Source organism: Lynx canadensis, chromosome C2 (assembly GCF_007474595.2).
Source record: "Lynx canadensis isolate LIC74 chromosome C2, mLynCan4.pri.v2, whole genome shotgun sequence".
NCBI classification, from domain to species: domain Eukaryota; kingdom Metazoa; phylum Chordata; class Mammalia; order Carnivora; family Felidae; genus Lynx; species Lynx canadensis.
In genome coordinates, this window is record NC_044311.2 from 14,211,813 (window position 1) to 14,232,594 (window position 20,782).

The 20,782-nt window shown below is 33.9% G+C and overlaps 1 protein-coding gene across 1 annotated transcript in view; it reads right to left on the reverse strand.

Annotated features, from left to right (window-relative positions):
- Nucleotides 1-20,782, reverse strand: part of ZCWPW2 (zinc finger CW-type and PWWP domain containing 2) — a 131,353-nt gene that overhangs the window by 28,064 nt on the left and 82,507 nt on the right. The window contains exons 5-6 of the mRNA XM_032594660.1: nucleotides 13,895-14,009; nucleotides 1,308-1,354 (exon numbers count right to left, since the gene is read on the reverse strand). Coding sequence (XP_032450551.1) covers nucleotides 1,308-1,354; nucleotides 13,895-14,009 — 162 coding nt within the window. The remainder of the gene's footprint in view (nucleotides 1-1,307; nucleotides 1,355-13,894; nucleotides 14,010-20,782) is intronic.

A 20,782-nucleotide genomic window follows, 5' to 3' on the forward strand; every position in this document is an offset into this window, starting at 1 on the left:
GTCACGATCTCGCGGTCCGTGAGTTCGAGCCCCGCGTCAGGCTCTGGGCTGATGGCTCAGAGCCTGGAGCCTGTTTCTGATTCTGTGTCTCCCTCTCTCTCTGCCCCTCCCCCGTTCATCCTCTGTCTCTCTCTGTCCCAAAAATAAATAAACGTTGGAAAAAAAAAATAAATAAATAAATAAATAAGTAAAAAGAATTGGCTCTTTCTCTTTTTTCAGTAGTGTCTTGTTAAGAATACTGTCACTTGAGGAGAATGTCAAGGGTTCATCCTATCCCAATCAAGTTTTGACAATAGGTAGAGTTAAACATCTCCCTGAATATACAAATTGATGTGTTAGAATTCTTTTAAAATGCTCTTGACTTCACAAACTTTAGGGGTGCCAGGGTGGTTCAGTTGGTTAAGCGTCCAACTTCGGCTCAGGTCATGATCTCACAGTTCGTGAGTTCCAGCCCTGCCTTGGGCTCTGTGCAGACAACTCAGAGCCTAGAGCCTGCTTCAGATTCTGTGTCTCTGTCTCTCTCTCTGTCCCTTCTCTGCTTGCACTCCATCTCTCTCTCCATCTCTCTCTCTCTCTCTCTTTCTCTCAAAAATAAACATTAAAAAATTAAAAAAAAAAACAAATTTAATTCAAAGATTCTACGTTTAGATTTATACAAATGGCTGATACTGTTCTCAACTTCAAGGTAAAGTCCATATTAAGCTGTGAATTTTAATTATTTAAATCTTCCATGAGATTGCACACATTCCAATAACATGGTATACAAAAAATATTTTAGTATAGGAGAGTATGTTTGTGAAATACAACTTTTAAAAACAATTTTTTAATATTTATTTATTTTGAAAGACAGAGAGAGACAGAGCATGAGTGGGGGAGAAGCAGAAGAAAGGGAGACACAGAACCCAAAGCAGGCTCCAGGCTGTGAGCCAGCACAGAGCCTGACGTGGGGCGCAAACCCACAAACCGTGAGATCATGACCTGAGCTGAAGTCAGACACTTAACTGACTGAGCCACCCAGGCACCCCTGTATGTGAAATATAAATAAAAGCAATTACTTACTTGTTAACTTTAAATATTGCTATCATTCTAATTCCTCATAAGTCTGTAACACTGATATAAGTAATCATAAAAATTAAATTTCTAGTGTTAACCTAAAAAAGGAAAAATGCACTCAACTAACATTTATAAGAAAATACTGATTATATGTCATTTTGCTTTTAAATATTAATTCAATTTTCTTTTAAAAATAGCTTTAATCAAATGGAATTTGAAGTCTGCATATTTTATATAATGAAACATGATCTTACCCTTTTCTTGGCTACCACAGCAACTTTGCCATCTGCTTTGGATTTATCTGTAAGATAATAAAGTATGGCTGTTTCAAAAAAGTGCCTACACTCCTGTTCAAATAAATGCAACATTATACAGTTAGAATTTTCTACTTTCTCATGCTGTGATATGTGTTTTCAATGATTTTTTAATCATAATGCTATTAAACTCAACTTCTCCAAGTTGAGTATAACAAAATAATCCAAAGGTAATAATATCAGGGATCCGCACAGTTATTTGACAAGCCTCCTCCCTTAAATCTAACTGGTTGGCTGGATGTTTCCAAGTTAGCAACTAGTGTATCTTATTCCAGGTTCTGGTCAGCTAATGTGCTCTGGAGTATACAGGACCTGGAATGAAATCCCAGCTATCTCCACTTGCACATCTACTCTATGCCAGACATGGATAAAGACCTTACATAGACAATCTCTTATTTAAGCCTCATGATAAACTTGCAAAAAAGTATGTAGTCCATTTCCCAGCTAAGAAAGTTAAGGCTAAGTACCCTGCCTGAGGCCATGCAGTGGGGCCAGACCCATCTGACTGCAAGTGTTTAATCTTTATGACTGCAGCTTCCATGCAGGACCCTTAAGCAACACTCAGCAAGGAGGATGATAAACAAATAGCATGTAGAAAACTATGTTAAGATATAATTTTGATATATGTAAAACTGTGCGTGTGAATTAGTAAAACTTATTGGCAATAATAATTAAGAAATTGTATTTTTTATGGGTTCAATGTAGAATTCCAACGAAATGAGTTGTACATAAATTTTTATTCACACATATGTTTTATTAACCTTAATATTGTGGTAATGAAAAATGAAGAGAATTATGGACATTAATAATAAGTTTTTAGGGTTACATTTAACATTAAAAAATACCCAAAAATTTAATTTATCAATGTAGGACTATAATTCACAATGAAAACTTAAAACAAACAAAGTGAATAAATATCCATGGATATGAGAGTAAATAAATGTTGCTATCTAAAAGCAAATTTTGCAGTAAAAAATTATTGGCATAAAGCATACAAATCCAGAGAAGCAGGTTATTATATTTATGCCTATAATTAGTTGGCCACATGTAAACTGTCCTCTTTCCTATGTTCAGCTGTGTGCTTGAAATAATCCCTTCTTCTGGAATACCCTTTTTCTCCCCACTGATGAATGTATAAGACCATCCACTGTCACAGAAAATTCTTCCAACTAGGAGAAATAACCACCTTTGTTGCAAAACCACAGTCATGACAGGACACAGAACTTTCTTCCTTGTCTTATGGTTACTTCTATATACGTCAAAGCACCCTACAAGACTAGAATGTGCCTTAAAGTCAGGGGCCAAGTTTTATATGCAGTAGGTGCTCAATTTTTTTATAATTAATAAATGTACATGTATCTTATTCAAAATCTCACATGAATCTGAAATACACATTTTACCTGAACAAATTAATATAACTTACGAGTTAAAATACATAGAACATTTACATGGTGTAAGTGACTATACTAGACAATGTAAGATATAAAACACCATATATGTTCTCAGACCCTTAGTTTCTTTATTGATAAACCAGGAGTAATATATTACCTTATTGGTATATTGAGATTCAAGTAACAGAATTTATGTAAATAAAACTCCTAAAACAATGTGTGGTAGATAATAGATTATTAACAGTGTTCTTTTACATTTAGCTAATAAAGACATTCTGGGGTATGGGTGCATGTGTGTGAGAGAGAGAGAGACAGAGACACATACAGAGAGATCTTAACCCTTGCAATACTAGGAAAAATAGGTTAGTGATTATACATGTTATTGTTGTATCATCTTGTTAAGTGATTCCATCATTCTACCATTTAAATAATTGTTTTAGTCTTTTTAACATAGTTGGGAATAAACTGATGAGTAATGATAAAATAGCAAAGATTAGTAAAATTCCATAATGCATTTCAGATTTACAAAAGAGCCCTGACGATAATTACAAGATTTTTCTCTTTCTTCTTTTGAAGACCTCTAATAACAATGAAAGTCATGATGAAATATCAATCTGTACACGCAGTTGAAAATGTACATAAAAGAAACTCAAAACTAAAATTGGATCCAATGGACCCTGGTCATATACTGGTCTTTTTTCCAGTTAGTGAAAAAAGAATACAATTTTGTTATTTTTCTCCTCAAAATATACATCATTCTTATGTAAAAATTCCAGTAGGGAGACACATTTGGAACAGAAACATCCAAACTGTTGTTCAAGGAACTTTTTATGTTGAAACGTTGCACAACCATCTCCCAGTGCAATATAGAAGTGTTTCGGGGGGTAACAACAGCCACTCTGATTTTCAAAGGGATTTGCCAAAGGGAAAGTCTGATGTAATGCTGAAAAACATTACAATCATTAGCAATTTTCCTATTAATAACAGTAGGTCCGTGTTCAACTTCAGCAACATTAAACACTTTCTAAGAGCTGAATTTTCCCTAGTGAGAAAGGTTTAATTTCCTCCCTTCAGAAATCTCTGCATGTAGGGACCCTCACACAGAGTGAAAAGCAGTTAACAGGAAATGTAGATTTGGATAATTAAAAGGGCCTTTACTCCTCTTCTGGGCTACATCCATATCATCGTTTTAAAGTGCAAAAGAGGAGCTGCAGGTAGAAAATGAAAATGTTCCGAATCAGTAGAGGTGGTTATGCCTCATGACTCATAACAGATGTTAAATTTTTTTTATTTACAACCGTATTAGAAAGGAGTACAAATATTAACATAAATCAGTGGCTTCTTTTTTTAAAAAAATATTTTTTAAAGCTTATCCATTGATGGCCTCAGAAAATCTGTTAGTATATGCTTCTTTAAAGGCGACAGCTGAAAGCATGTTCTTAAAAAGGTAGAGGATATTCCAGTTTCCGATCTGGCATGTAAAGAGCTTAGAAGTCACACTCCATCCTCACAACAGGTAAAAAGCTGAACAAATTGAAAATCAATAACTCTTCTTAGATCCCTTAGAGAAATGAGGTCACAGGGCAAACCGCGGCCCCCAAATTTGGAGAGACAGGCGAATACAAAGAATCACAACTTAATGGAGCAGAAAGCTCCACAGGAACTAGTGCTGGGGTAGGAACACATGAACTGTAATTGATGAATTGCTGGAGCCTCAATGTGAACAAGCCTGAGAGAGAAAAATTCTTGGGGGACCCAGTCATGCAGGAGGGAGGCACACTTTTATGCATTTACCTCCAGGAGCTATATGGGGTTCTCATAATAAAGACTGGAGAAAAACACCTTTGCACTTCCTCAGTGGGAAGAAAAAAGTAACCATTTTGAAATATGCCAGAGCATTCAGTTCTTAGCCGTTTGCTTTGAAGAGAAACTATTTTACCAGAGCCTAACCTATTCTGGTTTTCTCGGAGCCTGACCAATTAGTGGGGGAGGGAAATACCCAAATCAAGCATTCTATGGTTTTCCACGCAAGGGAAGGGACATACCAACTCGGGATCCCCTCTATCCATTATGTACCATGTAAGCGGGTGAAAAAAAATGGGAAGCACTTGTACAGTTCAAAGCCCAGGACTAAGACCTAATCATAGAACCATAGAATGCTTGGAGCATCTGGGTGACTCAGTTGGTTAGGATTCAACTCTTGATCTTGGCTCAGGTCATGGTCTAATGGTTCATGAGATTGAGCTCCGTGTCAAGCTCTGTACTGACAGCGCAGAGCCTGCTTGGGATTCTCTCTCTCCCTCTCTCTCTCTCTGCCCCTCCCCCCTCACACTAGCGCTCTCTCTCTCTCTCTCTCTCTCAAAACAAACAAACAAACAAACAAACAAAGAAATATAGAATGCCTTCCCTAGTCCCACATGCCTTACCACTACACTGCTAAAGGTCTCCTTACCACAGTTTCCACTACCTGGTACATCATGTTTGTCTTTCCACAAAAAATACAAAGCATACGAAAAGCAAAAAACAGTCTGAAGTGACAGAGCAAGTATCAAAAGCAGACCCATGTATGTCAGAGATGCTGGAATGATCAGACTGTGAATTTAAAACAAGTACGCTTAATACGGTAAGGGCTTTAGCGTTAGAAGTAGGCAACATTCAAGAACAAGTGGTTATTGTAAGTAGAGACATGGAAATTCTAAGAAATAATAAAAAAGAAGTGCTGGGGATTAAAAATGCTGTAACAGAAATGAAGAATACCTTTGACAGGTTTCATCACTAGATTGGACACAGCTGAGGAAAGAATCTGTGAGCTTGAGGATATATTAATAGAAACTTCTAAAACTGAAAGCAAAGAGAAAAAAAATTGGAAAACAAAAGAACAGAATATCCAAGATCAATGGGAAAACCACAAAAGTATAATATATGTGTAATGGGAATACCAGACAGAAAAGAAATAGAGAAAGGAACAGAAGAAATATTGGAAGCAATAATGACTGAGAATTTCCCCCGATTTAATGTCAGATACCGAATAATGATCCAGGAAGCTCAGAGAACAAGCAGTATAAATGCCAAAGGTAAGCGGTAAGCACAGATAAAGGAAAATTATTGAAAGAAGCCTGGGGGAGGGTGGTGTGCCTTATCTGTAAAGGAACAGATAGAATTTCATCCAATTCCCCTCAGAACCTGTGAGAACAAGAGGAGAGTGAGTGAAATAATTAGTGTTGTGAGAGAAAAACCCACCAAATTAGAATTCAGTACCCTGTGAAATTATCCTTCAAAAATAAAGGCATATATATTTTGTCAGGCAAAGAAAAATTGAGGGAATTTGTTACCAGTAGATTTACCTTACAAGAAATGTTAAAAGAGAGAGGAAAATGATGTAGAGTAGAAACTTGTATCTACATAAAGAAAGGAACAGCATCAGGGAATGACTAAGTGAAGGTAAAATATAAACTTTTAATTTTCTTATTCTTTAACTGAAAACAATGTGTTCAAAATAGTAATAACAGCAACAATATGTTCAATTTAGGAAAACCATCTCCTTAAAAAGTTTTTTTTTCTTAAAGAAACTTAAAAAGAAAGCATAATTGATATGCTAAGAAAGAAAAGAAAACAGAATTATATAAAATGTTCAATTAAACTACAAAAGGCAGAAAAAGAGTGAAAGAAAAAATAGGAGCAAAGAAAAACAAATGGAAAACAGTAACACATATGGTAGCTATTAATCCAACTATATCAATAACTATTTTAAATTTCAGTGTCTAATTATACCAATTAAAAAACAAAGACTGTTAGAGTGGATCAACTATATGCTGTCTACAAAAAAACTCACTTTAACAACAAAGACACACAGAGGTTAAAAGTAGAAAAATAGAGATATAGCATGTTAACACTAATTAAAAGAAAGCTATATTAATTTCAGACAGAGAATGCTTCAGAGCAAGGAAAGTTATCAGGGATAAAGAGAATATTAATTAATAATACAGTGGTTACTACTCCAAGAAGACATAATGATTATTAATATAAATGTGTCTAACAACAGTGTCAAAGCATGTAACACAAAAATTGATAGAACTCAAGGAAAACAGATAGACCCATTATGATAATTAGAGACTTTATCAGAAATGAGCAGGTCCAGAAGGCGGAAAATCAGTCAGGACATACGGTAGTGGAGGATATGTTATCTGTGGAGGATATGTTCCAAGACCCCCAGTAGACACCTGAAACCATGGATAGTAATAAAACCTATATATACTGATTTTTTCTTATATATACATAGTCATGATACAGTTTAATTTATAAGTTAGACAGGGTAAGAGATCTTAATACAATAGAATAATTATAACCATATGCTCTGATAAAAATTACGTGAATGTGGTCTCTCAAAATCTCTTATTGTAATGTACTCATCCTTCTTATACGAGATAAAATGCCTGCATGATGAGATGAAGTGAGGTGAATGACAGAGGCATTGTGACATACTGTTACACTACTACTGACCTTCTGATGAAACATCAAAGGAGGATCACCTGCTTCTAGGCCACAGCTGACCACGGATAACTAAAACTGTAGAAAGTAAAACTGCATATAAGAGGAAACTATTGTACTTTGAACTCAACACCATCAATCGACTGAATATAATCTACACCTACAGACTACAACCTCAGTAGCAGAATACACATTCTTCTCATGCTCACTTGGAACATTCACCAAGATTGACTTATGTTTTGGGCCATAAAATACTCCCTAACTCACTTTTGAAAACAGATATCATACAATAGTCTGCTCTCAGACCACAGTGGAATTAAACCAGATAACAGAACAAAACAAAACAAAACAAAACAAAACAAACAAACAAACAAAAAAACCCCAGAAAGATAACTATAAAATCCTCTAAATACTTGGAGATTAAACAACACATTTCTAAATAACATATGGGTCAAAAAGAAATCTTAAGAGAAATTTTAAAATACTTTGGACTAAATGAAAATGAAAATAAAGTTTATGAAAATTTGTAAGATGCAGTAAAAGCAGTATTTAGAGAGGAATTTACAGCATTAAAATGTGTATATTATGAAAAAACAAAGACCCAAAATCAATAAACTAAGCTTCCATCTTAGGAAACTAGAAAAAGAAAAGCAAGTTAAAATATGAAGTATGCACAAAAAATAAAAATTAGGGCAGAAACCAATGAGATTGAAAACAGGAAATCAATTGAGGAAATAAAACCAAAAGCTGTTTCTTTGAAAAGATCAATAAAAATAAGACACTAGCCAGGCTAACTAGAAAAAAAGGACAGAAAACGTAAATTACTAATGTCAAAAATGAAAGAGAGGGCATCATTACAGATGTGAAGATATTAAAAGGATAATAAAAGGAAATGCTGTAAATAACTCTATGCACGCAAATCTGATACCTAGATGAAATGGACCAATTCTTTAAAAGATGTAATCTGTCAAAAGTCACACAAGAATAAACAATCTAAGAAGCCTATATCTTTTTATAACATGGAATCAATATAATAACCTTACAAAACAAAAACACCAAGCCCAGATGGGTTCACTGGTGATTTCTACCAAATATTTGTGGAAGAAATTATAGCAATTCTCTATAAGCTCTTCCAGAAGATAGAAGCAGAGGGAATACTTCCTAATTCATTCACTGAGGCCAGTATAACAAAACCAAACAAAGACATTACAAGAAAACTACGGACCGATTTCTCTAATGAACATAAATGCAAAATTCTCAACATACTACAAATCAAATCTAACAATGTATAAAAAGAATTATACACCATAAGCAAGTGAGATTTATCTGAGGTATACGAGGCTGCTTCAACAATCAAAATCAATTAACGTAATCAATGACATCAGTAGGTTAAAAAAGAAAAGTCAAATATGATCATATCAGTTGTGCAAATAAAGCACTTAACAAAATCCAACACACCCATGCATGATAAAAATTCCCAGCGGGGCGCCTGGGTGGCGCAGTCAGTTAAGCGTCCGACTTCAGCCAGGTCACGATCTCGCGGTCCGTGAGTTCGAGCCCCGCGTCGGGCTCTGGGCTGATGGCTCAGAGCCTGGAGCCTGTTTCCTTCTTTCTCTTTTTTTTTTTTCTTCTCCTCTTTCCCCATTCTGTGTCTCCCTCTCTCTCGCCCCTCCCCCGTTCATGCTCTGTCTCTCTCTGTCCCAAAATAAATAAACGTTGAAAAAAAAAAAAAAAAAAAAAAAAATTCCCAGCAAACTAGAAATAAAGGGAAACATCCTCAATTTGATAAGGAGAATCTATAAAAATCCTACAGCTGACATCATACTCAATAGTAAGAAGCTCAAAGCTTTTTCCCTAAGATTAGGAATAAGTCAGAGATGTTCCTGCCTCAGAACTCTTTTCAATATTGTACTGGAACTCCTAATTAATGCAATAAGGGGGAAAAAAGGAAGAAGAGTATAGATCGAGAAATAATAAAACTGCCTTTCTCAGTAGATGACATGAATATCTATGCAGAAAATCCAAAAAATCAAGAAAAATACTCCTGGAACAAATAAGTGATTATTGCAAGGTTGTAGGGCACGAGGTTAATACACAAAAGTCAATCACTTTCCTATTTACCAGCAATTAAAAAGTAGGATTTGAAATTAAGAACACGTTACCATTTACACTAACACCCCCCAAATGAAATACTTAGGCATAAATTTAACAAAAGATGGACAAGATTATATGAGGAAAACTACAAAACTCTGATGAACAAAATGAAAGAACTAAATAATGTGGATATATTTCATATTTATGGATGGGGAGTCTCAATATTCAAGATGTCAGTTCTTCCCAACTTGATCTATAGATTCAGTACAATCTCAATGAAAATCCCAACAAGTTATTTTGTGGATATCAACAAACTGAATCTAAAGTTTATATGAATAGACAAAGATACAGAATAGCCATCACAATATTGAAGGACAGTTAGAGGACTTCATCCTACCTGACTTCAAGACTTACTCTAAAGCTACAATAATAAAGACAGTGTGATATTGGGAAAAGAATAACAAATAGATCAATGGAACAGAATAGACCGCCCAGAAACAGACTCTATAAATATAGTCAACTGATCTTTTACAAAAGAGCAAAGACAATATAATGAAGAAAAGTGTTTTCAATAACTGGTGTTGAACAACTAGATGTCTATGTGCCAAAAATGGATCTAGATCTAGACCTTACACCTTTCATAAAAATTAACTCATAATCACACATCTAAATGAAAAATGCAAAACTATAAAACTCCTAGAGGGTAACACAGGAGAAAATGTAGATGACCTAGGATATGCTGATGACTTTAGATATAACATCAAAGGCAAGGCCCATGAAAGAAATAATTAATAAGTTGGACTTCATTAAAATTAAAATGTATGCTCTGAAAAATGCACTGTCAAGAGAATGAGAAGATAATCCAGAGTGAGAAAAAAAATTTGCAAAATGCATACCTGACAAAAGGACTGTTATTTGAAATATACAAAGAACTCTTAAAAGTCAACAAGATGAACAATTGAATTAAAAAGCAGGCAATGAAGAGACACCACAGCAAAGAAGATTTATAGATGGCAAATAAGCATATGAAAGCATGTTCATCATCATTGTATGTCATTTTCTAATGACATTTAATTGCAAATTAAAACACCACTGCAGACCTATTAAAATGGCCAAAATCCAGAACACTGACAACACCAAATTCTGGCAAGTATGTGGAGCAACAGGAACTGTCATTCATTTCTGGTAGGAATGTAAAAATGATGCAGCCACTTTGGAAGATAGTTTGGCAGTTTCTTATAAAACTAAACATACCCTTACCATATGATTCAACAATTGTGTTCCTTGGTAGTTACCCAAATGAGCTGAAAACTTATGTGCACAAAAAAACCTATGTTGCATGTTTATGGCAGCTTTATTCATAATTGTCAAAACCTAGAAACAACCAAGATGTCCTTCTGTTGGTGAACGGATACATAAACTGTATTACATACAAACAATGGACTATTTTCAGTGCTAAAGAATCTACAGACATGGAGAAATGTAAACACATATTACTAAGTAAAAGAAGTCAATCTGAAAAGGCTACATACTCAATGACTCCAACTATATGATGTTCTGGAGGCTAAAAAGATCAGTGGTTGTGAGGTGTTGGCAGAGGGGTAGGAGTGGGGGAGAAATGAACATATGGAACACAAAATTTTTAGGCCAGTGAAACAATTCTGTATGATACTACAATGGTGAATACACATCATCATACATTCGTCAAAACCCGTAGAATGTACAACACAAAGAGTGAACCTTAATGTAAACTCTGAATTTTGGGTGATAATGATATGTCAGTGTTGGTTCATGCTTCTCTGGGGCCAGAAGTTGATAGTGGAAGATACTGTATGGGTATAGGGCGGGGGCTTATGGGAACTCTGTACTTCTTAATTTTTCTGGGAACCCGAAATTTTGCTGCTCTAAAAAATAAAGTTTATTTAAAACAAAACAAAACAATTCTAGGAAAAAAAAGGTAGAAATAGGAACATCCACTCTAAGATGTAAAGCATGTAAGAAAATATTAATCCTACAAATAACACAAAATCCTAAAGCTAAATTATAAAGAGACTATATGGATAATACCCTACTCATTTTAAAAATACAATTATAATGAATGTTCCTACATAAGAAAAATCTTTCTATACTCAGAAAAAGAATCACTCGGAGTAATGGTTAATATAACAAAAAACAGGGGAACTGAATTATGTGGACAGGACTTTGAAATCTCTTACAGTATGAGCAGGTCTGTATTTTTTACATATCATTTACTGACCCGGCAGATTTCAACACTGAAAGAGTTGCATCAAACATAATAGTGTGTCAATGTCTGCAGTGTAGGGAGAATTCAGGCCAAGAAATTAGGAGTCATTATTTCTGGGTTGGAAAAATAAATTTTGGGGTGAAGAAATTCTCAAAGTTGTTGGGATGAAATAAGCTGTTTGCCTCTAAACTACTCACCTTTTGTAAAATATCTGAATAATGGCTATTTATGTCTCAGAACCACTTTTGAACAAAGTAAGAAGCTGGATACGTACGAGAATTCACCCTAGAAGCTAAGCAAGGACTCTATTGTCTCTTTAGGAGATAGTAAAGAGTGAGTCTGAAGTGAGCGAGCCTCTTATGGCAAAGACTGAATTCCTGCAAGTCTCTTCATGCCCCCCATCTACAAATGTAGATGACTTAAGTTGCTAATGACTTCAGATAGTACATCAAAAGCAAGGGCCACAAAAGAAATAATTAGTAAGTTGGACTTCATTAAAATTAAAATTTCTGCTCTGCAAAATACACTGTCAAGAGAATCAGAAGATAATCCAGAGTGAGAGAAATATTTGCAAAATACATATCTGACAAAGGGCTGTTATCTGAAATACACAAAGAACTCTTAAAACTCAACAATAAGATGAACAAAATGAAAGTCTCTAGGCATGGATTCTCTACATTCAGACTGAATTACATCAATTTCTGCATGCAAAAATCATCAGTCTTTCAGCAAAAAAAATGCTCTGCTACAAAACCAATGAGAAATAACCCCTCTCCATAGACTCTGGACAAGTAAGAATGCCAAAGGACCCAGACGTCAATACTCCGGCACACACAACAATGACAAAGACACAGTTCCATATTTATTGAAAGAGTGTATCCATTGCTAGTGTGAAATGGCTGTAATATAATTTTAAAAAATAACTGACTATATTAGTTTACAGTATTTATATTAAAAAACCCTAAAACCCTAAATATTTCAAAGTTTATTTTGGTTACACAAGAAAAATGTATAATCCATGAAAAGAATAAAATTGCATTTGTGACAATACAGTGAGTTCAACCTTTACTGCTAATAAACAGAGACATTATATTTTCAGCACAAGGAATAAACATCACATTCATAGTAATAAATGTCCCTTTTCCCAGTTTCAGAGTAAACCAGAGTAATGTGCTTGTCATTCTTTTCCACTGTTTTTAAATCTACTTATTTCCTTTAAAATCTAAACCTAGATAGCTGGGTTAATATTTAAATTTTTCTTAAATAAAATATTTTCACCTATAAGTTTTTTAAAATATATATTAAGCTTCTCCAAGGGAGGAAAAAAATACCACTCTTACTTTCAAATTCAGTCAGCACTGAAGGCCAGATCCTTCCATAATCTTTAGAACTTAAGGTGATAATTATTATCGCTAAGCAGCAAAATTTAAAAACATATTTAAATTTATTGAAAATCATCATTTTTATGTGAAATCACATTCAGAGTTAAAAATGTATCCTACCTACTATAATCATTATGATGAATTCATTTAAAAAGCTATCTATAAACCATAATATTGATGATTCAAAAGAACTTTCTTTGAAAATGACCTGAAATCTTACCATATTTTTTTACCTAATTAAAAAAAAAAAAGTTGATGATTGTTTTTTTGTTTTTTTTTTCTTTTCAACGTTTATTTATTTTTGGGACAGAGACAGAGCATGAACGGGGGAGGGGCAGAGAGAGAGGGAGACACAGAATCGGAAACAGGCTCCAGGCTCTGAGCCATCAGCCCAGAGCCCGACGCGGGGCTCGAACCCACGGACCGTGAGATCGTGACCTGGCTGAAGTCGGACACTTAACCGACTGCGCCACCCAGGCGCCCCATTTTTTTTTTTTTTTTTGATGATTGTTTTTATCTCTGCCTTGAATGTGTTCACAAATAAAACATTTTGAAAAATACTTTGGTCTGAAATAATACAGCACATGCAAATGAAAGTTTCATCCCAGAAATATATTTTAAAGACATAGCTTCTAATTGTGAAATATGATACTTTGAAATACATAAAAGAACTTACGTAGATAGTCTAAGAGTAAAGAAGATGATAGACGCGTTAATTAAAACCCTTGCATTTAAATAGAGTGTATGCTTAGTTTCAGAGGGTGAAATACATACTATTAATCCATAGAAAACCAATTTTTCAGTGGACAAAGATATATCCTATCCCTATGAAAAGAAAATTTTTTAAATGTGCAAATATATTTCAGAAAGCATGCATCTGAATAAATCCTCATTTGGGGGTGGTAAAGAATAAAAAAACTCAAATACCCTGTTTGGATAGGCGGCACACTTCCAGTCTTCGCTCGTGAGAATGTCCATAGAGAAGGTATGCTTCTTGTAGTGCACTTTTATACCATTTCTTTTTCTTCGTACATGTTCCTAGCTAAAGAAACACAGAAAAATAATGACTCATTTCTAAATGTATAATTTTGTTTTAATATCTACTTGATTTAGCTATTGAGCTGAAATTAACCTGATTTAATAAGCACTGTAACATACATTATGTAGACTTTGGTATATAATTATTATTCAATTAGAGTATAGCAAAGTTGTGGGAATGTTGTACATTAAAAGACAAAGGGTTAGATTCTTGATTCACTAAGATAATATTTGAATATAATTCCTCTCACATTTAAAAAGTTACAAAAAGTTATGACCACCAATGTAACAAAGTAGTCAGTATTAATATATTTTGTTAGCATAATTTGATTCTCTTTTAAGTAACATAACAATGATACTGAAGTGGTATAAACTGAAAAGCCAAGTTTCTTATTGTAAGAAAATTAATTCCATTCACATCCAGTTTTGAGTTATGGCAGAAAAGTGACCTATTCATACAAGTTCCTTAAACTTTTGCCCCAATTTCTTCATCTCTAAAATGTGGATAACAGCATATACTAATCATAAAGTTTCAGAAGTATTAAATGAAATAATAGATGACAGTTTTCTGGCATAGCAAGCACTCAATCAATGTTATTCTACTTGAATTCAGTACTTTTTCTACATGTAATTTATTTTTACAGAAATTTTTAAAGAGAAAAGAGTGAAAGAATCTCTAGGTTAAAAATGACTTTAAAAATTATCTGACCCACTAATTTTTCCATTGTTATTTTAGAACTTGACTAAAAAGTTTTTTTTTTTTAGGATTTTATCTTTAAGTAATCTCCACACCCAACGTGGGTCTTGAATTTACAGTCTTGAGATCAAGAGTTACGTGCTCTACTGACTGAGCCAACTAAGCACCCAAGAATCTGCCTAAAAAACTTTTTATAATGTTTTTAAATGTTACAAATTATAAAATTCACACCACCATTTTCTTTTTTGGGAGTTTACCATAAAAAAAATACAGGTTTTTATTCTATTATTCCATATTTACCACTTACATATAATAATCATATCTTTACCTCAGATACATAATTTACTCCTTATACAGAAATGTAAATCTATATAACACCTATATTTAATTCATTTAGAGAATGAAACTATCCATATATTTAAAGCTCTTCTCAAACTCCACCTTATTCTTGGAGTCCCCAAATTAATATCAACTATCTGTTCCTGTTACACTTAATATTTTCATTTAATCATTCACTACATTCTGAGTTGTATTATAGTTATTTGTATTCATGACTGCCCCTACCCATAAAATGAAAAGTCCCTGAAGACAGAGGCAATAAATAATATTTCATCTTTCTATCCTCCATAGTACCCATTTGCCTAATCTCACTGCATATTATGTAAGCATTCCGAAAGTGCTTGTTAAATTGCATGTTGTTCTAGACAATGATTTATTTTATAAAAAGGAGTCAAAGAATATAATCAAACAAAAACCTACTTTTTTTTCAAAAACCGACTTTTGTGCACAAAATATTTAAATTTCATCCATTAGTTTCATAGAAAAAGAGTTAGGCAGATACAATTTGATAGACATTAGAAAATTTAAACTAAGAATATCTAACTTAGTATCTGCATGTTTAAGATATTTCTGCAGCTCTAATGTTATGGTGCTAAATAAGAAATCAGTGAAAAATAGCTTAGAAGCTGATATGGCACTAAACAATTGATGTTAAGAAAATTTCTTGAGAAAAATCAATACTATAGATAGCTAAAGTAAACTTCGGTGAGTTTGGGGAACCAAAAAGCTTTTTTAAAAACTTGTGTCTGAGATTCTTTAAGAATTTACCAGGAAGTATGTGCCATCTAGTGGTAGTACAATCAAACATCTTCAAAGAAACAAAAAATTAAGACTAATTTATAAAGAATTTTGAATTCCACAATTAGGCTCAACTATGCACTGTATTTTCCAACTAAAGTGGTGTGTACACACCCTGAAGGCTGGAATGTGCCGCCATACCCATCACTGGTATTGTTTCTCCCAAAGGTACCCATTATTACCAGTTTCTTTCACAGTCTTTCACGGCTACTGTATGGATCTACAAACATTTATGTCATTCGTATGAATATATCTAATTTTACAGAGTGTTGTGAACAGTTACATATACTTTGAGTTTTTCAATTTTTCTTGCAGATTGCTTCGTTTATTGATTGATTTGACATATTCTAAACCCTTGGGATCTACCATTGAAGAAGGTAGATAAAGCTTACCTTCCTTCTAGCTAGTGAAACAGACAATCCACAATAAGCATAACAAATAAATAAAACCTACAGTATGTTAATAGGAGGTTACAAGTTCTATGTAATAAAGAAAAGTTAAGGCAAAAAAGTAGGGTAACTCTCATTGAAAAGGTGACATCTGCAAAGACGTGAAAGAGGACAGGGAGTTAACCACGTAGATATTCCAAAACAGAGAACTCCAAGCAGAGAACAAAAAAATACTCTAAGGTGGGAGGATACAAGTATATTCAAGAAGCATCGAAGAAACCAAGGTGGCTGAGGCTAAATGAAGAAGGAGAGTAACAGGTAATGAGATCACAAAATTAACAGGGGCCAGATCATGGAGGTCCTTTCAGGCCATTGCAGGGATCTTGCCTTTTATTCTAAAATGGGACCCATTCCATAGTTCTGAGCAGAAAAATAACATTTGATTTGATTCAGTGTTTTAAAACATTATGATTTTTTATACTATTTATTTATTTATTTATTTATTTATTTATTTATTTATTTAAAATCCAAATTAGTTAGCATATAGTGCAACAATGATTTCAGGAATAGATTCCTTAATGCCCCTTACTCATTTAGCACATCCCCCCCCCACAACCCCTCTAGCAACCCTCTGTTTGTTCTCCATATTGAAGAGTCTCTTATGTTTTGTCCCCCTCCCTGTTTTATATTATTTTGCTTCCCTTCCCTGATGTTCATCTGTTTTGTATCTTAACATCCTCATAGGAGTGAAGTCATATGATATTTGTCTTTTTCTGACTAATTTTGCTTAGCATAATACCCTCTAGTTCCATCCATGTAGTTGCAAATGGCAAGATTTCATTCTTTTTGATTGCTGAGTAATACCCCATTGTATGTATACCACATCTTCTTTACCCATTCATCCATCGATGGACATGTGGGCTCTTTCCATACTTTGGCTACTGTTGATAGTGCTGCTATAAACATTGGGGTGCATGTGCCCCTTTGAAACAGCATATCTGTATCCCTTGGATAAATACCTAGTAGTGCAATTGCTGGGTTGTAGGGTAGTTCTATTTTCAATTTTTCGAAGAAGCTCCAAACTGTTTTCCAGAGTGGCTGCACCAGCTTGGATTCCCACCAGCAGTGCAAAAGAGATCCTCTGTCTCTGCATCCTTGCCAATATCTGTTGTTGTCTGGGTTGTTAATGTTAATGTAAGTGTGAGGTGGTATCTCATTGTGGTTTTGATTTGTATTTCCCTGGTGATGAGTGATGTTGAGCATTTTTTTCATGTGTCGGTTGACCATCTGGATGTCTTCTTTGGAGAAGTGTCTATTCATGGTCTTTTGCCATTTCTTCACTGGAGTATTTGTTTTTTGGGTGTTGAGTTTGATAAGTTCTTTATAGATTTTGGATACTAATCCTTTATCTGATATGTCATTTGCAAATATCTTCTCCCATTCCGTCAGTTGCCTTTGTTTTGCTGATTGTTTTCTTCGTTGTGCAGAAGCTTTTTATTTTGATGAGGGCCCAGTAGTTCATGTTTGCTTTTGTTTTCCTTGCCTCTGGAGACCTGTTGAGTAACAAGTTGCTTCAGCCAAGGTCAAAGAGTTTTTCCTGCTTTCTCCTTGAGGATTTTGATGGCTTCCTGTCTTATGTTTAGGTCTTTCATCCATTTTGAGTTTATTTTTGTGTAAGGTATAAGAAAGTGGTCCAGGTTCATTTTTCTGCATGTTGCTGTCCAGTTTTCCCAGCACCACTTGCTGAAGAGACTGTCTTTATTCCATTGGATTTTCTTTCCTGCTTTGTCAAAGATTAGTTGGCCATATGTTTGTGGGTCCATTTCTGGGTTCTCTATTGTTACATTGATCTGAGTGTCTGTTTTTGTGCCAGTACCATACTGTCTTGATGATTACAGCTTTGTAATACAGCTTGAAGTCCGGGATTGTGATGCCTCCTACTTTGGTTTTCTTTTTCAAGATTGCTTTGGCTATTCGGGGTCTTTTCTGGTTCCATACACACTTTAGGATTGTTTGTTTTAGCTCTGTGAAGAATGCTGGTGTTATTTTTATAGGGATTGTATTGAAAATGCAGATTGCTTTGGGTAGTATTGATATTTTAACACTATTTGTTCTTCCTCTCCAGGAGCATAGGATATTTTCCCATTTTTTTGTGTCTTCTTTAATTTCTTTCATAAGCTTTCTATAGTTTCAGTGTATAGATTTTTCACCTCTTTGGTTAGATTTATTCCTAGGTATTTTATGGTTTTTTGTGTCATTCTGATTGTTTTGACCAAAATAAACTATACAAAGGCATGTAGATATAAGATTACCAGTAATAACCTAGGCAAGAAATGATGGTGGTATAGACCAGGATAGTGGCAGCCATTGTGGTGAAAAGTGGTAGGATTCTGGACATAATTTGAAGTTACAGCAAAATAAATTTCTTGACCAACTGAAAATTGGGTGTGAGAGAAGCAGAAGATGACCCTAAGGCTTTTGGACTGAACTAGCAGAAGGATGAACTTTGCTGTCAAGTGAGAAGAAGGCTGTCAAGGAAGTGAGATTCTGGGGGGGAAGATCAAGAGTTCAGACCTGTTGGTACAAGATGTCTATTGTGACATCCAAGTGGAGATACCAAGTAAGAGTGTGGCAAGGAAATTCAGGAGAGAAATGAGAACAGCAGATAATATTTATGAATCATCCACACATACACACACACACACACACACAGAATTTAAAGCCAAGAAACTGGATGACATAACCAAAGTAATGAGGAAACAGATGAAGGTATATCCACACACGTGCTTTGTATGTGCCATTATTTATTTGACAAATGCCCTAGCTATGAACATTTAAGCTATTTCTAATATTATGTAATTTGAAACAATGCTTTAATAAAAAAATTTGTGCATATATCACTTTGCCCATGTGAAAGTGTAAGAAGAGTAAATTCCTAGATGTTGAATTACCAGGTTTGAAGGTGTATTTTAAATTTTGGAAGTTACTGTGAATTCACTCTTGAATGAGATGGTCACAATTTACAATGTCACAAACAGTATGTTTCCTCCACACCATGGAGAAGACTCTGTGACCACACTTTCAGATCTCTGTCAATATTTTAAGAGAAATACAGTATTTCTTTTTTATTATCATTTTCATTTCTTAAATTTAGTAATTATGAGAAACTTTTAATATTTTTCCAACTTTACTGAGGTACAATTGCCATATAACTATGCAAATTTAAGGAGCACAACATAATAATTGGATACCTGTGTATCTTGTAAAATTATTACCATAATAGAGTTAGTTAACACCTCCATCAACTCACACAATAACTCGTGTGTGTGTGTGTGTGTGTGTGTGTGTGTGTGTGTGGTGAGAACATTTAAGATCTGCTTTTTTTTTTTCAACTTTCAAATACATAATACAGTATTATTAACTTTAGTCACCATGTTGTATATTAGATCCCAGATCTTATTCATCAATTTTTTCACATTTTAAAGCCATTTATGTTTTCTTTTCTACAAGTGACTGTTCAAGTCCTGTGTTAATATTTATATAGGTCTTTTTCTTATTGGTTTATAAGAGTCTTGTATAAATTAAGAAAGTAATACACTGCTACATGTATTGCAAGTGTCTTTTCCTGTTGACAGTTAATTTTTTAGATATATATGTATTTTCATTTTGTTCATTTAAATCTTTCATCTTTATAGCAATAATTTGTGTGTAAGTTATGAGGTATAGCTTCTACTTTATGTTTTTCCCAAGTAGCCATTGGTACCCATACAATTTATTAATAATACAACTTTAATTATTTGAATACAATCTTAACCACTAACTATATTTCCAAGTACTTTGGAGTCTATTTTTGGACTTTATATTGTTCTATTTATCTGTCAAATCACTGTTAGCATGAAACTGCTTTATCTAATGGGGCTTTATTATAATTTTGTATTTTATAGGCCTACTTCCCTCTTCTATGTTTAATTTTCCTATACATTTTAGCATTCACCTTAAGCCCTTTTTTAAAATTGAGATTACATTAAAAATAATTTAGGGAGAATTGACATCTTTCCATATTAAATTTTCTAAACCAAAAAGAGGATTATATCTTTCTGTTTACTTAGGTTTTATTTTCTGTCTCTTAGTAGCATTTTGAAGTTGTATTCACATAGCTCTTACATATGCTTCTTAAGCTTATTCTAGTGTGTTATGTATGCTTTGTTGCTATAAATGGGAACTTTTATCCATTCATATTTTCACACTGGTTGCCTCTGTATACTAATTTTGTAACTGCCATATAATTGAATTTTCTTATTGTTTAAAATAGTTTTTAGATTTGAGTTCCATGGGTTTTCCAAGTAAACAATTATCTACTAATAATGATAATCTTGCTTTTTTTCTTTCCTGTATATGTACTTTGGCTCCTTTCTTTGGCTAATTATATTAGCCAATTCTACCAGGACAATTACATAATTGTAGTAATCTTACATACTTTTAAAAACCCAAATTTCCTACCAGAACAACCAATGTCTTCTCTAATTAAAATAGAACTTTCAGTTGAATGAGTTC